The sequence below is a fragment of the Canis aureus genome, chromosome 1 (assembly GCF_053574225.1).
Source record: "Canis aureus isolate CA01 chromosome 1, VMU_Caureus_v.1.0, whole genome shotgun sequence".
In the NCBI taxonomy this organism is placed as follows: Eukaryota; Metazoa; Chordata; class Mammalia; order Carnivora; family Canidae; genus Canis; species Canis aureus.
This window is the reverse complement of record NC_135611.1, coordinates 119818934-119843968: the sequence shown is the minus strand read 5'-3', so window position 1 is coordinate 119843968 and position 25035 is coordinate 119818934. Positions and strand designations below refer to the sequence as shown.

Below are 25035 nucleotides of genomic sequence, written 5' to 3'. Positions count from 1 at the left end.
ATTAAAGACCTAAATGCGAGACCTGAAACAGCACTCCTAGAAGAGCGCATGGACAGTAATACCTTTGACATCAGCCTTCGCAACTTATTTATGGATCTGCCTCCTTAGGTGAGGGAAACAAAAGCAAAAATAAACTACTGCACAGCAAAGGAAACTGAATGGGGGGAAGATATTTGTAGGTGGTATACCTGATCAGGGAATAATACCCAAAATATACAAAGAACTTCCACAATTCAACACTAAAAACACTAGCTTATTAAAAAATGGGCAGAGGGCCTGAACAGACATTTCTCCAAAGAAGCCATCCAGACGGCAAACAGACACAAGGAAAGATGTTCAACATCACTCATCATCAGGGAAAGGTAAATCAAAGCCACCATGAGACCTGACGCCTGTTAGAATGGCTATTCTCAAAAAGAGAAGTGGTAACTGTACTATGATTCAATAGTAATGTAAAAAACACAGAACATTTCCAGGACCCCAGATATTCCCATAGGTCCTGCCCCAATCATAAAACTGTCCTTAATTATTTTTATAGTGGGGATGCCTGTGTGGCTCATAGGTTGAGTGTCTGCCTTCGGCTCAGGGGTGATCCCGGGGTCCTGGGATCAACTCCCACATCGGGTTCTCCACAGGGAGCCTGCTTCTCCCTCTGCCTATGTGTCTGTCTCTCTCTGTGTCTCTTATGAATAAATAAAATCTTTTAAAAAATTATCTTTATAGTGTTATCACCTATCCATGCATTGCTACAATTCAGTTTAGTTTGCAAAAACGGGACCCACACGTACAGAGAACCAAGATGCGTAAGAGGTGCATTAAAGGACCGTATGTATTTCAGCGCCGTATGCCTCCAAGACTCACCTATCTTTTTGTGTGGCTGTAGAATATTTAGTTGTATCACTCAGCCAAGTTCTACGCGCCCATTTTCTTGCCAACAGCCATTTGGACTGTATTCCGTATACATCCCTGCAGTATTCTCTGCGGGACTGCTATTCAAAATGTGATCTTCAGATGGGTGTTAGTCTCCAGCTATTTGTTACTTCCACAAGATTAGTACAGAAATGAAAGAGAATGGTTTCAAAACTTTTATAGAATCTCATGTTCCTGTGACACCTGTGCAGTATGAAATGAGTGAATATGTTTTCTTTTCTTTCTTTTTTTAAAGATTTCATTTATTCATGAGAGACACAGAGAGAGGCAGAGACATAGGCAGAGGGAGAAGCAGGCTCCATGCAGGGCGCCCGATGTGGGACTTGATCCCAGGACCCTGGGATCATGACCTGAGCCAAAGGCAGATGCTCAATCGCTGAGCCACCCAGGCGTCCCCTATTTTCTTGAACAGCAGTTTGGATGTTGTCAAATGTGCAGAGAGGGTGTCATGGTAGCTGTGCACTTGTTATGTGCAGCAGGAATACATAACAATGTATGATTTTCAGGTTAGTTTGTCAACTTAACTCAAAACCCTGTAGAATCCAGAACTCATTTCTGTCATTGAAAATTAAGTATTATTTTATTGGATACGCTGGACTGGATTAATGATAACTATAAATGGCTAAGGAAGAATGTTAAACATACAAAGACTTCTGTTTCCAGCCAAGACACAGTTATAGAGACTAGATTTACCCTCCAGCTAGAAAAACCAGGCAAAACATATGAAACAACAGTTTTCAGACTTTAGATAATGCACAAACCCAGGACTGTGATCCCTAAGGAAGGAAATAACAAGGTGAGCATTACAAATGCTCCAGCTTACTGGCAGGCTGTAGTACTGAACCCAGTGGACCTGCTGCATTGAGGAATCAGAGATCAGAAAGGCCAACATAGGTAGAAACTGTGGGACAAAGGGCTCTGGAGACCCTTGGTGGGGTGGGCAGTCACCACCAGTGTTTGGCTGAGGACTACTGATCTGTACATGAATGAGAGGAAACTACCCAAGGCCAAGGAATCAACCATTAGAAACAGGGAGCAGAACAGTCCTTGATATTCATCAAGAACTGGAGTAGTACAGGAGCCTACCAGCCAGAGTGGAAGGACCTTATAATAGAAGGAGCATCGGAGACAACCCTCCAAAGGGTATCACTGCCTTGGTGGTGGGGCCACAGTAGCCTTGGACTAAAGGCTGCTTTGGGCCTACCCTAAGAAAAGCAAACTTTGAGGGGCACCTGCCTGGCTCAGTTGGTAGAGTGTGCGACTCTTGATCTCAGGGCTGTGAGCTCAAGCCCCAAGTCAGGCCTAAAGCCTATTTGAAAAGAAAAAAGAAAAGAAAAAAGAAAAAAGAAAAGAAAAGAAAAGAAAAGAAAAGAAAAGAAAAGAAAAGAAAAGAAAAGAAAAGAGAAAGGAAAGGAAAGGAAAGGAAAGGAAAGGAAAGGAAAGGAAAGGAAAGGAAAGGAGAAAAGAAAAGAAAAGAAAGAAAAGAAAAGAAAAGAAAGAAGAGAAGAGAAGAGAAGAGGAGAAGAGAAGAGAAAAGAAAAAAGAAAAGAAAAGGAAAGGAAAGAAAAGAAAAGAAGAGAAAAAAGAAGAGAAGAGAAAAGAAAAGCAAACTTTGAAAAATCCAACTACTACTGTCTAGTAACGTAAGTGTGCACCAGAACAAAATCTCACACTACTTAAAGTAATGCACTAAATCTAGCATCCAACAACATAAACTACAATATCCAGCAACCAATCAAGCCTGGGAATAAGCAATAAAATATGGTCCGTGATCAAGAGGGAAAAAATCAATAGAACCAGAGGTGAGAGAGATGATGGCATTGGCCAACAGAGATTCTTAAGCAACTACTGTAAAGATGCTCTGTGTGTTTAAGAAAGCAGAGAAAAAGCATGATGAGGAGAGAAATGGAAAATATAAAAATGACTCAAATGGACTTTTCAGGGATGGAAAAAACACAATACAAGTGGCAAACCATACACTGAATGGGAATAAAAATACAGACTGGACACTGCAGAAGGAAAGATGAGAGAACTAGAAGACCTATCAATAGATAGTATCCCACTGAAGCAGAGAGGAAGAAGAGTAGGGGGGGAAATGATTCATAGGGCAATATCAAGTGGTCCCAGGAGAGATGAGAGAAGGAAAAAATAGAAAAGAATATTGAAGAAATAACAGCTAAATTATTTCCAAGTTCATTCAAACTCAAGCGGAATAAACACAAAGAAACCACACCAGAGGATATCTTGATTAAACTGCTGAAAGCCAGTGATAAAGGAAAATTACTAAAAGAAGCCTGAGAGAAAAGATACATCATGTTCAGAGGAACAAAGATCATAGTAACAACAGCAGATTTTCATCAGGCACGATGCACACCAGAAGGCTACGGAGAACATCTTCACACTGAATGAGGAAACAAATTCCCAAACCAAAAATCTGTCAACTTGTAATTTTTTTTCTTTTATTTAAATTCCATTTAGTTGCTATATAGTGTATTACTAGTTTCAGAGGTAGCGTTTGGTGATTCATCAATTGTATATAACACCCAGTGCTCATTACATCACGTGCCTCCTTAATGCCCATCACCCAGTGGCCCTCTCCCCGCTCCCCCGCCCCAGCAACCCTCCATGTTTCCTAGAGTTAAGAGTCTCTTATGGTTTGCCTCCCTCTCCGTTTGCATCTTGTTTTATTTTTCCTTCCCCTCCCCTGTGTTCATCTGCTTTGTTTCTTAAATTCCAACCTGTAATTTTTTTTTAACCCAGTGAAATCATCTAAAGCTTTATCATTTTTCTGGTAGAAATACTATAAATCTTTCCATTCCTTTGCATCTGTGAGGCTTCCTAAATAGTTCCTTCTCCCCCTCTTTCCTCTGCTGCTCTCAAATACCACTTTCTACATCGCTGTTCCTCCAATGAAATACAATTCCTTGTTATAAATTGATTTTGTTTCTACCAACTTTGCTAAAGTCCCTTACTATTCCTAATGATTTATTTGTAGATTTGTTTCCTACATATGGATTTGTATCTGTGAAAAATGACAGTATTATTTATTTCCAAACCTAATTTTGCTTTTTTCTTGCCATGTGCACTAGTTATCACTTGGTAACCAATGTTGTTAATGTTGCTCAGAAATGGTGTCAGAGGGCGGGCATCCTCCCATTGCCACCAGTCTCAACAGGAAAGCTCGCAACATTTCACCACTAAGAGTGGCATTTATTGCAGTTTCATTTAATAGAACCATTTTAAAGTTTACATCTATTCCTAATACTTTCTTTAAGAATTTTTACATCTAGGGGCACCTGGGTGGCTCAGTTGGTTAAGCATCTGCCTTCAGCTTAGGTCATGATCCCATAGTCCTGGGGTGGAGGCCCATACTGGGTTCCCTGCTCAGTGGGGAGTGTGCTTCTCCCTCTGTCCCTCTCCAGCTTATGCTCTCTTTCTTTCTCAGATAAATAAAATCTTTTTTTTTTTTAAAGAGTTTTTACATCTAGATTCATGAGTGAAAAAATGAAAATTAATTTTCCTTTCTTATAATTGTTAGGCTTTGATATGAAGAAGACATTGATCTCATAAAATAAATTAGGTAGTATTAATTCCTTTTCTGTTCTTCAGAAGACTTTATAAGACTGGAATTATTTCCTCCTAGAGTATTTTTAGAACACTCTGGTCAAGCTATCTGGGTGTACAATTTTCTTCAAGGAAAGATCTTTGGATTCGGGTTCTTCAGTGACTAAAGTATTCAGGGATTCTTTTTGAGTCAGTTTTGGGAAGTTATGTTTTTCTAGGAATGTCACTATTTCGCCTGAATTTTCAAATTTATTGGCAGGAACTTCTTTTATTTCTGGCGCGCACAAATTTAAACATCTACGTGGTGGACTGAGCCTCTTCTATCAACCAATTCTCGTTGCTAAGTAGTGTTTGTTTTTTGACCTTGTCATCTGTCTTGCCAGATATTAATGTAACTTACCACCTCTCTTTTAGTTAGTATTTGAGTAGAATAGCTTTTTCTGCCCTTTCACTTTGGACCTTTCTGTGTCTTTCTGATGGAGATGTGAAGCTTAAAGGCAATACACAGCGGCTGTTAGAGTTTAGCTACACCACTGCAGAGCATCTCTGCCTTGGAACCCATTGAGTGCGGCTGGCAGGAGCCTTGCCTCTCCCAGGGCACAGGCCTTGGGTCACAGCCCAGAGTCACAGGTAAATGTAAATTCCTGGTCTGATTCCTCCCTGTGATGAGCATCTTCTCCACCTCCTAGGGCCTTCCCCTCCCTGGCCCATAGGTGAGAGCCCCTGAAGCTTACTAAACCCCTGCTCGTTTTGGTTTGCATTGACCAATCTGGCCTTCACCCAAAAACCCCACAGCACACCACTCCTAGACCCGTGGTCCCTCCAGGTACCTGTGGGTTATAAACCGCTATTTCACCTTCCCTTGTGGTCTTACTGTGCTCACCATCCAACACTCAGGGCTCTACTTAACAAACGTTAATTTAACATTTAGCCTCTTTAGTGTTAGCTACTCCTGATATATTTGTCTTTCAATCTTTTCATTTTACATTTTCTATTTTACCACTTGTCCTAGCTTTCCCTTTTGCCCTCATTTGGACTGATTTTTTTTTTTTTTTTAATCATTCTTTCCCTATACTACTTTAGAAGTTACGGACATTCCACAAATTTCATCAAGCGTATTTTCTTTTTTTTCTTTTAAATTTTTTTTTAATTTTTATTTATTTATGATAGTCACAGAGAGAGAGAGAGAGGCAGAGACACAGGCAGAGGGAGAAGCAGGCTCCATGCACCGGGAGCCCGACGTGGGATTCGATCCCGGGTCTCCAGGATCGTGCCCTGGGCCAAAGGCAGGTGCCAAACCGCTGCGCCACCCAGGGATCCCAAGCGTATTTTCAAACTATAAAGTGAACCAGGGATCCCTGGGTGGCGCAGCGGTTTGGCGCCTGCCTTTGGCCCAGGGCGCAATCTTGGAGACCCAGGATTGAACCCCACATTGGGCTCCCAGTGCATGGAGCCTGCTTCTCCCTCTGCCTATGTCTCTGCCTCTCTCTCTCTCTCTGTGTGTGTGACTATCATAAAATAAATAAATAAATAAATAAATAAATAAATAAATAAATAAATAAATAAATAAAAATAAAGTGAACCAACACCTTTCTCCTCTCTGGAGTGATATAAAGACTTCAGGAGACAAACACCATTGACCCCCTTTCCTGATTATATACTATTATTGATGTGCATTTGAATTCTATGTATTTTTCAATCCCAAAAGATATTATTATGGCTTTATGGAATCAATGTTCATTTACGTTTATTGACATCTTTATGTGTCCTTCTTACTCTAGTTTCTCTCTCGCACATCCAACACTGAATTATGTTTCTCCTCCCGATGTATATCCACTTTTAGAATTGCCTTTAACGTAGGTCTGCTGGTGGTGATGCTCAGTTTGGGTTTGAAAATACCCTTCTTTTGACTTTATTCCTGAAAGGCATTTTCTCCAGAATGAAATCCTAGCTCATCAGGGGTTGTTTGTTCCCCAGCACCTGGAAGCTAGCGTTCCAGTGACTGGCGTGTCCCCTGTGACCTGTTAAACGTCCTGTTGTTGCTGAACTCCCTTGGAGGAACTCTGTCCTCCACTTTTCACTGAGATGGCTCTTCACTTACCCAACCGTGCTTGTGCTCGCTGGGCTAGCAGAGCCCACGGACTGCCGACCGGCTTCAGCAGGGAAGACTCCCCACGGACATACCTCTAACCACTCCCACCACTCCCACCACTCCCAGTTAAATACATCCCCGTGTCGCTTCCTGCCTGTGATGCCGCAACCTTAGAACACTCCAGGCCATCCTAGGGATACTTGCTTCTGACCTATTTTTCAGTTCGCCAATCCACCATCCTGCTACGTCTGATCTACAGTCAGGCCCATCCAGTGAGTTCTGAATTTCAGTTATTGTAATTTTCCAGTTCTAAACATTCTGCTTCCTTTCTGAATCCAGTATTATGTTTTATAGTTCCCTGAAGACATTTTGGAGGCTTTTATTTCTTTAAGCCTAAGAGTTACCAGTTGTTTTATAGGCTTTGTCTGATAATTCTCCTATCTGGATTCTTTATTATAATTATTTGCTACTTCTGCTGGTTCCCAGTCACTGTATGTCGGGCTTGCTTTGTGTCCTGGACACAATCCTTGAAAAATTTTTAGGGGTAAAGAGCCTTCCTCCAGGGAAGATTGAGGGCTGACTGGTTTCAAGTTCACCTTACCCTGAGGATGAAGCCCTTTGGAATCCCAGCTCTCGATCTGTTTGCAGGTGATGGGCTTGTCTCATCATTCTCGGTCCACTGATATTTCATGGGGGCGTATCTGGGTGCGGGTCTTTTTCATTCACTATACCAGGTACTCTGCAGGTCTTAGCAGTCAAGGTGGTCGGACACTTGGAAAAGTCCTTCAACTAATTATGTCTTCCTTCCCATTTTCCTTAATCTTTCTTTCTGAGATTCCTGACGATCTGAGGTGAGACTTCCTGGACAGCTAAGTCTTCCATCCATCACCTTCTCTCCATTCCTAATTGTTTCCTTATGTGCTAGCAGAATCGACCAATGTGTCTTTAAGCCCCTCTATGCAATTTTCTTTAGATTCTAGTAATTGTTTCCAATCTTGCTGTTAATGATTGTACTTTTTTATGGCATCTTACTCTCTATATTCTGAGTTCTCTATATTATATTTTCTTTGAAAGAAGTGAGTTTCTGTGCTTATGTAGGTCTCTCTCTTTTATTGTATTTTCCCCCCACTATACCCAATGATCCTTGTTGTTTGTTCACACCTAGGAGTCTGTTCTTATTTTAGGATGAAGGACTTGGCATTTCGTATGCATTATGTAAAGAGGCTGCTCTTCTGCGCTGGCATCTCTCTGAGCTGGCATATCACTGACAGCTGAGCAAGACTCTGTCTACACAGATGAGTTATATGAATAGTTGGCTTCACTTTAGAATAGCAACCCTTCTCCCGCCCCAAAAGCCAGAATAAGGAAGGCTTTCCTTGTATAGATACCACTAGTCACCCCAAACCCTTAGCTCTCCCTAAACAAGTCTGCTAACTTTCTTTAGAAGTGGGGTGACACCCTGTTTTTCTCCCACCACCCATCCTGGGTAGGCTCAGCCTTTGTAAGCTACAGTAAAAATAAAAAACAATCCAAGCTTCCAGGTGTGACCACCAGCACAGCAGGTGACTGTTCACTAGGAAAATAACCTCCTGCTATTCCTTGGGCCACGGCTCTCCCAGGCGAGGTTGCCAACAGATAGAACAAGCTGACTAAAAGGAGGAGCCCCTCCATATTTATGATCCGCACGGCCCTGCACCAGGAAAGGAGACACAACACACATGCACCATACCTAGAAGCTCATCGAGCGCAGGTTCCATTTACCCCTTTTCTATAAAAACAAAAATCTTTTTCTCATGACCTCTTCTTTGCCTGAGACACAACTCTTTCCCAAACTCCTTCTCAGACTCACCCCCTCGTGCTACAGCTGCTTTGCTGCTAACTAATGACTATCCTTCTACACGTGGTGCATCTCTTACTGCCCTATCAGAGTGGGGAGGGAGCCCCCCTAACGGAGGCAACCAGAGGGCAGGTGCTCTGAAGCCTTGCAGCCCTTCTCCCCTGTGCCCTTGGCTCGCCTCATGTCTGTGGTATTCTCCTCGTCTGTTTTTCCACCAGGTCTTGGTAGAGCCTCTGTAGACTCCCCTGAGTGCACGCATTCCATCCTTGATGAATTGGTGCCCCTCTCCCCGCATTAACGATTTTCTTGCCAATCACTGTGCCTTCCAACAGAGAACCATCAGGGTGAACTCTCCACATCCACCCTGACTCCTCTACCCTCTACCCCACCCATCAACTCGGAGCCCAAAGCATCCCAGCAAAGAGCTGGCATAAAGGCTTTCCGTCCCTACTCTGGGTCACCCTCTACCACAACACCCCTCACCTAATTTCCACTTAAAAGAGATTGGGTGACATGTGTACCTTCCCAACAACCATGTCTTCCACTGCCTTCCCACTCCCACTGGTGGCCTCCTTTTGAAGGTTTTTATACCTTCTATACTCACATCTTGGTGGGGGGGGGGGCATTAGAATATGTGGTTGTGGGGGTGCCCGAGTGGCTCAGTCAGGTGAGCATCTGACTCTTGGTTTCGGCTCAGGGCATGATCTCGGGGTCATGAGATGGAGCCCCGTGTCGATTCTTGGGATTCTTTCCCTCTTCTTCTCCCTCCCCCGCTGCTGCTCTTCCTGGCTTACAAGCTCTCTCTTTCTCTCTCTCAAGTAAGTAAATAGATAAAATATTTAAAAAAATAAAAAAGAGTATGTCATTATGACATCCACAAAAAAACCATCAGCCACAGGGAGTGGGTGTTTGAGACAAATAAAATCATAAAGATGAATAGAACTTGAAAAAAATGTCCTTCCTCTACGGGAACAGAAGAGTAAGGCACAGGTCTGGCCCAGGCGGCATGTAACAGTATAGTCAAAACACGGGGTTCCAGTAGTTGGAATCACCAGTATTTACTAAAGTACTAATCTAAGCATTTTGCATGCACCGACTCATTGATTCCCCCACGCCAAACATCTTAGCTGAGAGCTTCACCATTTAAAAAATTATTTCCCCCATTACAAAGGTAATGCATATTCATAATAGAACACATGGAAAATATTTTATAAAAAACACAAAGAAAATTTAAATCAACCATTTTTTTGTTTACGTTTTTTTTTTTTTAATTTTAAAATTTGATTTTAAATCACCCGTTTTGATGGTTAATTTTACGTGTCATCTTGGCTAGGCTACGGTTCCCAGTTGTTTGGGAAGACATTAGACAGATGCTGCTGTGAAAGTTATTTTTTGATGTGATTAACCTCTATAAGCAACGGACTTTAAGTAATACCTTACCCTCGAGAATGTGGGTGGGCCCCGTCTAATCAGTTGAAGGCTCTCTGAGCCAAAACTGAGGTTTCCCAAAGAAGGAATTCTGCATCAAGACTAACACAGAAATCCTGCCCAAATTCCTAGCCAGCTGGATGTCCTATGAACTTTGGATTTGCCAGCCCCTATAACTGTGTAAACCGATTCCTTAAAATAAATCTCTAGAAATATCTATACACGTATCCTACATATATATTAGTTGTTTCTCTAGAGAACCCTGATTACTGACATACACACAGAATTTTCACCTGCCAAAGAGAATTTCTGTTAATATTTTTCCATTCTTCCAGTCTTTTTTTTCTATATACTTATGGTATACGTGTGTGTGACCATATACATTCAGGTGTGTATACACATGCAATTATACATACAAAGACACACACGCACGCTAGAATGATCAACTCATCCCAGTTTGCCTTGGACTTTCCCAGTTTTAGCACTGGGATTCCCACATCCTGGGAAAACCTCAGTCCCAGGCAAACAGAGATGGTTGATCACCTTAATACACATACATACACTTTTTTTCCTTTTTAAATAAAATTGCGATCATTCTAGCCATACCGTTTTGTAATCTACTTTCTTCACTCAAAAATATTTATTTCCCCAAACTTCCCAAAGGACTCTTTTCTGATGTCCTGTTTAATGGCTGCATTGCATTGCATTTCATGATTGTCTCCTTTCATCCAATCAGCTCCCTCTGACTGGATATCCAGGTTTCCAGTTCCACTACTTTAGATTTTTTTTTTAAGATTTTTTTTTTTAATTTATTTATGATAGACAAAGAGAGAGAGAGAGAGGCAGAGACACAGGCAGAGGGAGAAGCAGGCTCCATGCCGGGAGCCCGACACGGGACTCAATCCCAGGACTCCAGGATCAGGCCCTGGGCTAAAAGTGGTGCTAAACCACTGAGCCACCCAGGGATTCCCTACTTTAGATTATCTTTGGGCCTAAAACCAATAAAGGCTGGAAGAGCTGGGAGAGAAGAAGTCATACACACACATACACACACACACACACACACACACACACACACATAGTGCAGACCATGGCCCTCAAGGACAGGCCTAGTGGACTTTAGTAAGCACAGGTTTACCATTCGCAGTCCCAGACATCTGTGTGGGTGTAGCTAAATGACTCAGGAAAAGATGGGCAGCCTCTCTCTATTCCACCTAAAACCACACGCACGGTGATGCACTCAGACTTGACAAGACACCGCATCCTTACCTTTTTAACTCATTTACAATTGAAGTGTGAACGTTCATTGCAATCTTGCCATCCAGCTGCGTTTTTAGGTTCTGGCATTCGGTACGTAAACTTTCCAATTGCTCCTTCTTTTCAGTTAGTTCTTTTTCTTGGTTCTGTGTTTTAGTCTCCAGAAGCATTAGTTGTTTGGTCACTTTAGAAACTGAAAAACAAACGAGATGGATAAAGCCTTGGTACAGAAGACTTAAGAAACACTTAAGAAACATGGACAGCCAGGTTAGGAAAACACTAATCTTGAAAAAAAAAAAAAAATCTTTTAGAGATTTATATATTAATGCCCAAAGCCTTATACTTAGAAACTACTGTCCCAATATTAAACATTGACCAAATGTAGACTTTCTTACTGGGGCTCAATATATTGATATCATTGTTGATCTATGATGTCAGCCAAACAAGAGAGGATTTTAGCCTTTAAAGAATGGACTTCCAAAGACTGAAGCCTTAAGTTATACCCAGATGTGCAGATGTGCAGCATCGTGATGTTATCTCCAAAACTGCAAGATTTTCAAGTATTTAAGGCCATCAAGCATGGCCCAACTTTTCTTCCTTTTCCTCATTAAGTTATGTTTTAAAGTGAATCATAAATATTTTCACCCCGTGCAACAGTGTATACGTAATGGTAAGATTCTTCCATAGTTGACACTATGGCACTAAGAGGTATTAGAGCATAAAACCTTAAGTCCTTCTACACCATGGAAAGATCTAGTTGATCAAAATGAATGGCTCCCTCTAGGAAATGGGAAGGTAAGATAGGCAGGTGACTGGATTGAATCTATCCTCCCTGACTAGAACAATCATCATACCTGCTCATATCTGCGACATTGGAAGGAATTAAGCTCAGGGAATACCAAATTAATTTTCCCTGCCATCTCTGATTTCGAAAACAAAGACAGAAAGCATGACAGTGTTCTTTCTCCCCCACCCCAAGTAATGCCAGAGTAAAGGTAAATATGTGTGTGCCACGGAGAGTCTAAGGGGAAGTCCTGTGAAGGAAATTCTTGTTGGACGCTCCGACAGACCTTCTTTTATTTATTTTTATTTTTTATTTATTTATTTTAGATTTATTTACTTGAAAGAAAGAGAGTGAGCAAGAAGTGGAGGGAGAGAGAATCTGAAGCAGGCTCCGCACTGAGCACAGAGCCCGATGCAGGGCTCGATCCCAGGACTCAGAGACCACGTCCTGAGCAGGTACCAAGAGTCGGATGCTCAATTGACTTTGAGCCACCCGGGCGCCCCAGGACGCTCTCACTTCCTGGCTCGTGGAAACAAATGAAGTGCCAGCCCTGTAGCTTCAGCAGCAGTGGGGGCTCTAGGGCCCTGTGTGTTAGGGGCAGTCAATAAAGAATCAGGAGCACAAGGGAAAACGGAAAGGGGATACACTGGCTCACTCAAGACACTAATATTTTGCTCTCCTGTCCTATATTATTCTTTGCTGGAAAAGAAAAGTCAGTAAAGTAAAGGGAAGAAAATGCCACTACCTTTTGTGCTTATAAATTTGGGTTTAACCAAAGTAGGAGAAATGACTCACTCTGGCCCACTTTAAAGTCCCCGGCCAGGGCAGCCTGGGTGGCTCAGGGTTTAGCGCCGCCCTCAGCCCAGGGCGTGATCCTGGGGTCCCAGGATCAAGTCTCAGGTCAGGCTCCCTGCATGGAGCCCGCTTCTCCCTCTGCCTGTGTCTCTGCTGCTTGCTCTCTCTCTCTCTCTCTCTCTCTCTCTCTGTGTCTCTCATTAATAAATAAATAAAATCTTAAAAAAAAATAGCATTTAAAAATAAAGCCCCCAGCCGTATGCTGTGCACCTCTGAGGAGCAGGGAGGGCCACATGGGGCAAGGGGGTGCTCATAGAAGGTACAGAAGGGAGACTCGGCTCTGAAGGAAGGGCAAGAGAACAAAGAAACTGTTCAGAGAGCAAATTTGTTCTACTTATTTACTTACATAACAAATATTCAGAAACTGATGCTGGCGCTGTTTCAAATATTCACCTCACATGAATTTTTTCCACTTACGTGGCACTGGTGCCCCCAAGCCCAGTTCTGCTGGCTCTAAGGGACCATCTACATTTGCTTTAAAACATATTTAGAATACCCGGAAAGACACTACGGAGTCTAAGAGAAGGCAATCGACACATTATGGGTAATGGTGGGATGTGCTATACCATACACAGCTGCCGCATTCGAGAAAACCTGATTTCCTCCTTCTTTAATTTGAAGGGGGTCCTTCCCAGGAGCAGGGTGGGGGGTGGGGGCGCAGGTGTAAAATGATGCAACAGCAATCATGATTCCTCGCTGGAAAGATGGCTCACCTTCCTGGAGACGCTCCTGGTGGGTGTTCTTGACTTTTCGTTGCTGAATCTCCAGCTGCTCTATCAACAATTTGTTTTCCTCTAGAACCAGTTCTGCCTGAGTCTGTAGCTGACACCTATAATTCATTCACAAAATTAAATACTGCCACTCAGGACAGCGATAAAGTTTGAATTATGAACTGCTTCAGTAGCTTTTTAAACACTTACAAAAGCAGAAAAGAGTCGGATAGTAGACTCTCATGTACACCACACAACACCCAGCCTGAACAACATGTATAACCTCCAATCCTGAGGCCCACTGGACTGTTCTGAAAGCCAGTAGGAAATGAGAAGAATTTAGAATTTAGAAATTAGAAATTAGAATTTAGAAAGCTCCTATTTTAATTGAGAAATAGGGATCCCTGGGTGGTGCAGCGGTTTAGCGCCTGCCTTTGGCCGGGGGCACGATCCTGGAGTCCCGGGACCGAGTCCCATGTCGGGCTCCCTGCATGGAGCCTGCTTCTCTCTCCTCCCTCTGCCTCCCTCTCTCTCTCTCTCATAAATAAATAAATAAATAAATCTTTAAAAAAAAAGAGAGAGAGAAATAACTCACATATTATCAATAGCCTATCTGCCCCCCAAACAATGATTTTGTTGAAAGCCTCTGGCTGGTTTCTTAAACTGTACTGAGTACTAAAACAGCCCTTTCCTTACAGGGGGTGCAGAGTGAATCCTGGCCCGGCTCAACCGATTGAGATCAAAGATTCCAATTAGAGAGAGCTTAAGCAACCTTCGAAGTCTGGTTAGATGCTTACCATTCAAAGCACGTAATAAACCAGTAAATTACCACAAACTTTCACCTTAAACTCAAAAAGTGAGGTGGAGGAAGGAGAGGAAAAAAGGCAAAAGGAGCCGAGCTACAGCAACGGTCTCCCTCCAACAGCAGCTGCACCCTGGCTGCCAAGCACCTGCTGCAGACGCCCGCGCCCCCAGTGGGGAGGGAGGTACCCTGCCGTCTGCCCACCCAGGCTGGCCTGCTCCGGCCTCCTCCCTCCCGCCTCAGGCCGACCAGCCCCACTTCCCCCCATTCACACTTCGGACTTTCTTCCAACTTCCTTCCTTCCTCCCTCTTTTTTCTCCTTCCTTCCTGCCCTCTTTACTTCTTTCCCCATCTGTTTCCCTCCTTCCTTTCTTCCCCTCCCACCATTCTGTCTCCTTTCTTTTTTAAACAAAAGAGCTTCTCCTAATTCTTAAAAAAAAAAAAAAAAAAAAAAAAAAAAGAGTTAAAACCTAAGACTCAGTCTAATATTCTCTCCCACTTTGTGGGTAAAGAAGCTAAGGCCCATTAAGCATGAGGTATCCCAGTTGGCCAGAGGAAGTCAGGAAGAGAGACGCAGAGTTTAGCTGCAGCCCAAAAGTCCACGGAGAAATTACGTGAGCCTGAGGGAAGGCTTTGACTGCAGTGTGAAGTTGGCGTGCCCGAGTGTCCGGGGGGGTGTACCACACCTGACACCTGTGCGGGGACAGCGGACAGCACCCAAGAAGGCTAAGGGGTGCGGGATCATGAGAGCCAGGGGCTGCAGGGCCAGCAGATCTGCCTACGGGACCCCTCCCCGAGCTGGAGGACAGAGCGTTAGAGAAGGGGGAGGCCACCTGGGGGGCCTCCAGGGGCACCACACAGACCTAGCGCTGCCCACCCAGGCCCGGGCTGCCATACTAGCTCTAGTGTGCCAAGCACAGGCCCTAATAGCAGGATTGGGGAACACTGTGCACAAGTGGATTTGAGAGTGAGGGCTTTCTTTTCTGTTGTTTATTTATTTTCACTTTATAGAGAAAGAAACGGGTTTGACCAGCACGTATATACAAGGTTAGAGGAAGGATCTGAGATCTCAGGTCCCTGGAGGGCTCTTGGAAGCAGTCTAACTGACCTGCTTTCCAGGGTTCGAGGGAGAAACAGGCTAGGAGCCCCGACAGAAGAAAAGGCAAGTTCAACAGGGGAAGCCACAGTGTGCCCTGAGATCCAGCAGCTGCCCAGGCCACTCCCAGCTGGCACTTCAGTGACCGTCGTGTCACAGAGAACCCACCTAATGGGAGGAAGGCTGCTGACTCCTATTTCAAATTCCTGGACATCACTGGGGAAAATATTTTAATTTTGTTCAGGGATGTTAAGGCACCTTAAAAGTTACTAAATATAACACAGTTACCCAAGGAGGAAAAGATCGATCTGAATAGTTTTTGCTTGGATATTGCGTTTAGACTTTCTAAGACAATTACTTTCTCATATTCATGACTAGCCATCTGCTGCCACTGGGCTGATGATCCAGACACGGCCTTGCCTTCGAGGAGCTCATCACAGAGGACAGGTGAGACAGGCGTGGAGACACACAGGTAGGGACAGCATGGCACATACCAGGACAGGGCACGTGTCCAGGGCTGTGTCAGAAGCTGAAACAAGGGAGCAATGATCTCTGCCTCAGGGAGAGCTACTGACCAGCACCATTCGTTCAGGGCCATGTGAGCAGGGCCAGATGGGTGGGTAAGGGTGCAGAAGGGGCGTTCTGGGGCGAGGCAGCACCAGCAGTGGGATAGAGTGAGGCCAGACTCAGCTGTCAGAGAATGGGAGGCTGCAGAAAGGGCAGGGCAGGTGGGAGCTGGGTGTATGGGGCCCCATCCTGAGCTGTCTCTTTGAAAGCCCTGGGCACAGTCACAGGGGGCAAAAGGGATGTGACTTTGAGGAAAGGGATTTGGGATGGGAAAACCGCCGTACAGATGTACGACCTCAGAAAATAAAACTGGGGAGAGTAGATGGATTTCAGGTTTAAAAACCTATTTAGGATTTTCAACGTCATAATCTTTAAAATTCAAGTTTAGAATATTTTACTACATTTTAATCATAGCTTATTAATTTCTTAGAAACTCTCCCTGAAAATATTTTAGTTAAGGAAAGAAGATGTATCTGATGATTTAATAAAACTTATTCCTGGGGATCCCTGGGTGGCTCAGCGTTTTAACGCCTGCCTTTGGCCCAGGACGTGATCCTGGAGTCCCAGGATCAAGTCCCATATCAGGCTCCCTGCATGGAGCCTGCTTCTCCCTCTGCTTGTGTCTCTTCCTGTCTCTCTCTCTCTATGTCTCTCATGAATAAATAAATAAAATCTTTATAAGTAAATTAATAAATAAATAAATAAATAAATAAATAAATAAAATTTATTCCTGTTACTCTCTTTTGAGGTAGCAAAATAGCAGAAACCCAGCACCACTTGCCATTCCTCATTGGTAACAGGACTACTCTTAGTTAACTTTTGGTGCAATTCTTCGTTTTCTTTCACCACTTCCTGGACTCGCATCCTGAACATCCTCATTTCCTCCTGAAATAAAGCAGAGGTAAACTGTTAACACACGCATACACACGTGGCACCACTTATTTCTTAGTTCTCATGCTGCTGCTGCGGCTCAAGTCAAAGGTCAGCAGCTTTCTAGCCAAGTCTCACAGCAACAGCAGGTCCCAGGGCCAGGTGCCTGAGCTCCAGAAGCCCCCGTCCCGTGTCCCCCTCCCCGCCGCTGAGAAACCAGGAGTCAACCATGATGCTGAGTACCAGGGACAGAGAGCCTCGGGTCTGAAATGTTCAATTCCTGATTTGATGACATTTGTCTACCAGTGCCAAATACTTGAAAAGATAAAGGCAGGTCAAAAAAAACCAGAGATGCCTATGAACACTGCAATCTGTCCTTTGTTTAAAGACTTTGGAGGATAAATTGGAGCTTTTCAGATAAAAGAACTTTTCGTGCTAATAAAGCCCGCTTGGGGGTTGAAGGGGTCAGAGTGGGCAGAGCTTGGAGTCTCCTGATCGTGCCCCACTATGACGACGAGAAGGCCTCCCCTACCTGAAGCTGTCAGGACAGCTGGCCTGAGGACTGTGTCGGGATCTGCTTTTGCCTCCTGACACTGCACAGCACTCCTGCTGGGCCTCCTCCCCCACTGCTTTCTTAGGCAGCCCTCCATGGGCTTCAGTGTCGTGATGTGGCCTTGAGCGAGAACCTTAGCTGCCAGTGTTTATTCTCAGATGCTTCTACACATTCTTCTCCCAGCTATTAGACATTCACGCTTATACCCGTTCAGCAACATTTAGTGCCAAGGGGCTGCTCTTTCACCTTTCTGCCGAGACACACCCCGCAGTGGCTGAGAACTCTTTCACAGAACAGGGCTCAAAGGGCTCAAACTAAAGCCTGTAGGCCAGCTGCCTGCTTTGTAAATAAAGTTTTATTGGAACACAGCCATGCCCATTCACTCGCCCGTTGTCTATTGCAGCTTTCACGCTACTATAACAGAGCTGAGGAACTGTACACAGAGGCCACAAGGCCTGCAAGGCCTAAAATATCTACTAAATGGCCATTTACAAAAATTGTTTGCTGACCCCTGGTTTAGAAGGAATACCAAGTTAATTTTGTTAATTATTTCATTTGATAGTTAATCAATTAGTCTAAGATTAATCTGCTCTCTTATAAAGTTAAGTGTCCAACAGAAAATCTAGAAAAAAAGGTACAAAACTGTATTATGTGGACCACGGACATGGACAGTATAACAAGGGTAGGCTGCGTGACTTTGCAGACCCTTCCAGTCAGAGAGCCCAGAAAACCCAAACTTTTCTCTATGGATCCTTCCAATTCTAGAGATGTCTTTGGCCACTTATAAAAACAGCACAGAAAGGATGGGCATATCTACAACACCCAAGTAGCCTTGTCCCCGCTGTGTAATGAGAATGAGCTCTGCTGCCAGAGGCCATTCTCACGGAACAGAGGTAAAGAGGGCAGGACCTACAAAACCCGGTGTCCTCACCACTACCCCCAGAACTGGGCTTCCCTGCGGTTGGCTCTTCGGAGAATTAAAAACACTTAGGTCTGCCTAGAACAGAGCTGGCCTACCTACCACCTTCCCATGTCTGCCTGATTGTCTCTTCCACAGTAGAGTTTGCAGCTGCAGAGCACCAGGAAAAGAGCATCCCTTACTGCTGTCTTGTCCATACCCCAAGAGCCCAACCCGCATTGTCCTGCCTGCTGGGAAATCTGGGCTTCTGATGCAGCAGCATCTCATCCCTCTACACCTCTTCCATCCATCCGGGTGCACCCCTCTTGCTCCAATGATCCCTCCCTCCCTGCCTCCTTTCTTGCCGTCCTACCCACCTGTACCACTACACTCCTTCATTCTTTCCTTCCTCCCTCCCTCCCCCCATTTCCTCTTTCCCTCCCTCCAACATTTGAGTACGTAGTACACATTGGACATACCTATCTTTAAAATGTTTCTTTCAAGTTTGAAATGGTCTTATTTTTTTATGAACCTTGTCCTGAGACGCCTGCCAGCCTACCTGAAGGGTGGCATTGAGCTCATCCTTCTCTTTCATTCGGTCTTCATACGCCAGTAACAAGGGTGACAGGTACTTTACATCCAACTGAACATAATAAAATAATGAAATAATAAAGACAGAGGTCTTATGTCTGAACACAATCAGCACATTCTTTAAAAATTTAAAAAAAGTAAATAAAAATTTACTTAATTTGGAATGGTTTTCAATAGCTATTCAACTATAGCCCAGAAAATATGGGCCTGAAATTAAGTAACTTTCACTTACCAACCAGGGTGGTGCTGGGCCCTCTGATGGGAGGCCATTGATATTTAAAATCTAAGAACAAAACACATAGGAAAGGCAAATTAAACAATGCTTCCTCTGAAAGTTCAAGCCTTATTGTTTTTTTAATTAAATTTTTTATTTTAATTCCAGTATAGTTAACATACAATGTTATATTAGTTTCAGCCGTGCAATATAGTGATTCAACAATAGTTCTATACATGACTCAGTGATCATCTTAATTGTGCTCTTTAATCCCCTTCACCTGTTTCCCCCATCCCTCACCCTCCTGGGAACCACTAGTTTGTACTCTATAGTTAAGAGTCTGTTTTTTTTTGGTTTCTCTCTTTCTTCCCTTTGCTTGTTTTCTTTCTTAAATTCCACATATGTGTGAAATCATACAGTATTCATCTTTCTCTGACTTATTTTGCTTAGCATTATACCCTCTAGATTGATCCATGTTATTACGAATAAGCCTTAGATATTCCTATTCAAGACTAGGCATCAGCAATCCATACATGTATATGCATTCAGAGGTGTTTGTGTCTGTGTGTATAAAATCGATTTTTTTCTGAAATATTTGAGAGTGATTTGCAGATATAATGCTCCCTTTCCTCAAAATATTTCAGTGTATATTTCCTAAAAACATTCATTTACCCAACCACAGTAATATCATAAAAATCAGGAAATCAACACTGATGCAAAACTATATTTTAATCTAGACTATGTTCAAATTTTGCCTATTTTCCCACTAATGTCCTTTTCTGATCAAGGATCCAATCCAGGATTGTATGTTGCATTTAGTTGTCAAGCCTTTTCAGTCTTCTTAAATCTGGAGCATATCTAGTAATTGTTTATTGAATGTTGAACTCTTACAGTGTTACATGTGGAGGGTCTGGATTTGGTTGTCTTCCTTTAAAGAGTGTGGGGGTTTTTTTCATCTTTTTTTTTTTTTGTAGCTCTTAAGTCACTCATGGATCAACCTGATGTTTTTGAGGCCCATTTTTTACCTGGTCAGGGTGGGTATTTACTAAGAGGCTAGTTTAGCCAGCTACTGAGGCAAGGTCCCTCTGGGCTCTTCACACAATGCTGCACTATTCAACAAACTACTCCTTTGTAGTCAGCCCAGTCTCCCAGTGTTAATTATTTGGCTCACAGCTCCCTGAACTTGTTTTCTGCCTGGCCTTAAAGAGTTTCACCCTTCTCTTTTGTTGAATACAAATCTGCTTCAGTAGGGGTGCCTGGGTGGCTCAGTCAGTTAAGCATCTGCCTTCAGCTCAGGTCATGATATCAAGGTCCTGGGATTAATACCTGCATCGGGCTCCCTGCTCAACGAGGAGTCTGCTTCTCCCTCTCCTGCTGCCCCTCTTCACCCTTGCGCTTGCTCTGCCTCTCTCTCTCTCTCTCTTTCAAATAAATAAATAAAATCTTGTATGTATTCTGTAGAATTTTCTAGTTATGATAGTAAAAGGGCAAACCTGGTAATGGTCATTCCATCAGGCTCAGAAGCAATTGTCCTAATGGAATAATTCTTTATTCAAAAAAACTTTCTAATACATTCGCCTTAATATCCATATCATCACTCATTCATTCAGCAAATAGTTAGAACTCTCTAAGTCATTATGGATATCACAACACAATGGTCTTCCAGGATTTTATGGTCTAACAGAGATAAGTCTTCTCTTGCAAATGAACATAATACACGACACACAAATATAGTACAGGGTGGAATGTTCTAGCTGCCTTAAGAGTGGTACAAACAAAAGCCTGTGATGATTTAAGAGAGAGAGAGATCATATCCAACTGGAGTGATCAGGGAAGATTGTCATGGAGAATGGGGCATCTGCACAGGTGGAACGGTGTGGAGGGCAGTGACCTGCCCATCTGTATCCTTTTTAAAGAGAACAGCCCATAGCCCTGCAAAGGGCCCTGGCCTAGGAAGCCTGTTTTGGATCATGTGACCCTAAGAGCTATAATTTTTTTGCTGTCATTAAAAAAAAAAACAACAAAAAACATTATGCTGTATGAAAGGAGTCAGTCACAAAAGACCACATGTTGTATGATTTTGTTTATATGAAATGTTCCACAAAGCCAAATCAACAGAGACAGGAAGTAGATTAGTGGCTGCAAGAACCAGTGCAGGTGGTGGGGGAAATGGGGGTGACTGTTAACAGGGGGGAAATTTCTTGTTGTGATGAACTTGTTTGACAACTGACTGCAGTGATGGTTGCATGATTCTGTGAAGACAGTAAAAATCACTGAACTTCACACTTTAAATGGGTGAATTGAACAATACGTGAATTATATCTCAAAAAATTTTAAACGTAGGGCACATGGGTGAATCAACTGGTTAAGTGCCTTCGGCTCGGGTCATGATCCCAGGGTCCAGAGATCGAGACCCATGTGGGGCTCCCTGTTCAGTGGGGACTCTGCTTTTCCATCTGCCTCTGCCCCTTCCCCTGCTTGTGCACTCTCTCTCTCTCTGAAGTTAATAAAAATCTTTAAAAAAATAAAAATTTAAACTTAAGTCCTACTTTAAAATCAGAAGCTCAGGAAGCTGCCCTGAATTCCCAATGCGCCATGTGAGAACAGGTGTACTCCTGGTTTCCCACCTTGATCCCAGCAGGGGTCAGTCAGCTGTGTATCCTAACATGTATCACCTCCCTGCCCCTGCCCCTCCCTCACATGCACTACTCTCTAAGGGCAAGGACCTGACCTTCTGGCTCCTCTTGTTATTCCTCACAGCATCTAACACAGTGCTTTGCTTGGTGCGTTTATTGAACTGAATCCTGCAACCCCTCTTAAGTAAAAACTAATCTGCTTTCTTCTCTCTTTATATATGCCTATACTGTGAAAGCATTCCCACCACCAAGCTAATTACACGCCCATCGCCTCACATATTTGCCTTTAAAAAAGAGAGAGAGAAAAAAGAGAGAGAACATTTAAGTTCTACTCTCTTAGCAAATTTCAATTATATGACAGAGGACAGTCAACTATAATCATCACATTATACATTAATCCCCAGATCTTACTCATGACTGAAAGTTTGTGCCCCAGCCTCTCCCTCCTATTTCCTCCACCCCCCAGCAAATGGCAACCACCACCCTACTGTTTCTGTATGTTTGACTTTTTTTTTTTTTTAAAGGATTTTATTTAGGGATCCCTGGGTGGCGCGGCAGTTTAGTGCCTGCTTTTGGCCCAGGGCGCGATCCTGGAGACCCGGGATCGAATCCCACGTCGGGCTCCCGGTGCATGGAGCCTGCTTCTCCCTCTGCCTATGTCTCTGCCTCTCTTTCTCTCTCTGTGTGACTATCATAAATAAATAAAAAAATAAAAATAAATATAAAAATGATTTTATTTACATATTCATGAGAGACATAGAGAGAGGCAGAGACAGGGAGCCTGAAGTAGGACTTGATCCCAGGACCCCAGGATCACGCCCTGAGCCTAAGGCAGACACTCAACCATTAAGCCACTCAGGTGTCCCTGACTTACTTTTTTTAAGATTCCACATATAAATGATACTATGCAGTGCTTGTCTGACTTTGTCTGGCCTGTTTCACTTAGCAGAATGCCCTCCATGTTCACCTACATTGTTGCAGAAGACAGAAATACCTTCTGTGTGTACGTACACCACGTTACATATACATCAATCACATTTTTGTATATACACATTTTCTTGATCCATTTATCTGCTGACAGACTTGGGGGCAGTTTCCATACCTTGGCTGTGGTAGATAACGCTTCAGTGAACATACAAGTACAGACGTCTCTTCAAGATACTCATCTTGTTTCCCTTTGGACATCTACCCAAAGTGGAATTGCTCGATACATGGTAGTTCTGTTTCTAATTTCTTGAGGAACCTCCACACTGTTTTCCACTGTTTCCAGTGGCTGCACCCACTGATATTCCCACCGACAGTTCACGAGGGGTCCTTTTCTCCACACCCTCACCAACACTTGCTATCTCTTCTCTTTTTAGTAACAGACACGCTAATGGGTATGAGGCGATAGCTAATTATGACTTTAATATGCATTTCCCTGCTAATGAGTGATGTTGAGCACCTGTTGGTCATCTGTATGTCTTCTTTGGAAAAGTGGCTATTTAGGTCCTTTGCCAAGTTTTAAATTGAGTTATTTTTGTACTGTTGAGTAGTATGTGTTCCTTGTTATTTTTTGGATACTAATCCCCTACTGGACATGTGCTTTGCAAATATTTTCCCCCATTCCATAGGCTGTCTTCATTTTGCTGATGGCTCCCTTTGCTGAGAAATTTGATGTAGCCCCATTGGTTAGTCTGCTTTCAGTGCTTGTCGCTTTTGGTGTCAAATCCAAATTATCACCGCCAAGATTGATGTCAAGGAGTTTTATGATTTAGGGTCTTACACTCAAGTCCTTAATTCATAGCGAGTTGAGATTTTTGGGTGCAGTGTAACATAGAGATCCAGTTTCATTCTTCTGTATGTGGACATCCAGTTTTTCCAACATTATTTATTGAAAAGACTGTCTTTTCCTCATAGTGTAGCCTTGGTTCCTTTGTCAAAAATAAATGGAGCATATACGCATGGGTTTATTTCTGGGCCCTCAATTCTTTCCCATTGGTTTATATGTTTGTTTTTATGCCAATAGCACACTGTTTTGATTGCTGTGGCTTTGTAATAGCTTGAAATCAGAGGTGTGAGGTCTCCAACTTTGTTCTTCTTTCTCAAGATTGCTTTGGCTGCTCGAAGTCTTTTGTGATTCCTTACAAATTCTAGGATTATTTTTTTAATCTATTTCTGTGAAAAATGCCACTGGAATTTGGAAGGGCATTGCATTGAATCTATAGATTGTTTTGAGTACTATGGACATTTTAACTATATTAATTCTTCTGATCTATGAACACAGAAAATCTTTCTACTTATTTATGTCTTCTTCAATTTCTTTCACCAGTGTTTTATCTTCTTGGGTGTACAGATCTTTTACCCCCCTTTGTAAATTTTTTCAGATATTTATTTATTTATTTATTTATTTATTTATTTATTTATTTATTTGAGAGAGAGAGAGAGAGAGAAAGAGAGACAGAGAGAGAAAGAGCCAGAGAGCATGAGCCAGAGAGAGCACAAGCAGAGGGAGGTAGAGGGGTAGAACGAAAAGTAGACACCTTGCTGAGCAGGGAGCCTGATGTGGGGTTCAATCCCAGAAATCTGGGATCATGACCTGAGCTGAAATCAAGGCACCCCTCCTGCTTTATAATTTTTTTCCAAAGTATTTTATTCTTTTTGATGCTAGTATAAGTGGGATTTTTTTTAATTCTTCTTTTAAAAAATATATTTTTTTAAAGATTTTATTTATTTATTCATGAGAGACACAGAGAGAAAGAGAGGCAGAGACACAGGCAGAGGGAGAAGCATGCTCCATGCAGGGGGCCCAATGTGGGACTCGATCCCGGGACTCCAGGATCATGCCCTGAGGTGAAGGCAGACGCTTAACCACTGAGCCACCCAGGCATCCCTTAATTCTTCTTTCCAGTAGTTTGTTGTTAGCATCTAGAAATACAACTGACTTTTGTACATAGATTTTTGTATGCAAATTTATTGGATTCATTTATTATTTCTCTTATGTGTTTTCTTATTATTAGTTTGCCTCTTTGTTTTAGCTTAGAGAAGTCCCTTTAAGGCCGGTTTAGTGGTGATGAACTCCTTCAGCTTATACTTGTCCAGAAAACTCTTCCTCTATCCTTCATTTTGGAAGGATAGCTTTGTCAGGTAGAGTATTCTTGGTTGGCAGTTTTTTTTTTTTTTTTTTTTTTTTTTTAAATTTTTTTTTATTATTTATTCATGATAGTCATAAAGAGAGGAGAGAGAGGCAGAGACACAGGCAGAGGGAGAAGCGGGCTCCATGCCAGGAGCCCGACGTGGGACTCGATCCCGGGACTCCGGGATCGCGCCCTGGGCCAAAGGCAGGCGCTAAACCGCTGAGCCACCCAGGGA

General features: G+C 43.0%; 1 protein-coding gene across 8 annotated transcripts in view; it reads right to left on the bottom strand.

The window, feature by feature from the left end:
• The window catches only part of CEP89 (centrosomal protein 89), a 74683-nt gene that overhangs the window by 18889 nt on the left and 30759 nt on the right, over positions 1 to 25035 (bottom strand). For all 8 annotated transcript variants that reach the window (XM_077855987.1, XM_077856001.1, XM_077855978.1 and 5 more), the window contains 5 exons: positions 19067 to 19117; positions 18803 to 18886; positions 16704 to 16807; positions 13461 to 13576; positions 11121 to 11301 (listed from right to left, as the gene is read on the bottom strand). In XM_077855987.1, the coding sequence (XP_077712113.1) occupies positions 11121 to 11301; positions 13461 to 13576; positions 16704 to 16807; positions 18803 to 18886; positions 19067 to 19117 (536 nt within the window). The remainder of the gene's footprint in view (positions 1 to 11120; positions 11302 to 13460; positions 13577 to 16703; positions 16808 to 18802; positions 18887 to 19066; positions 19118 to 25035) is intronic.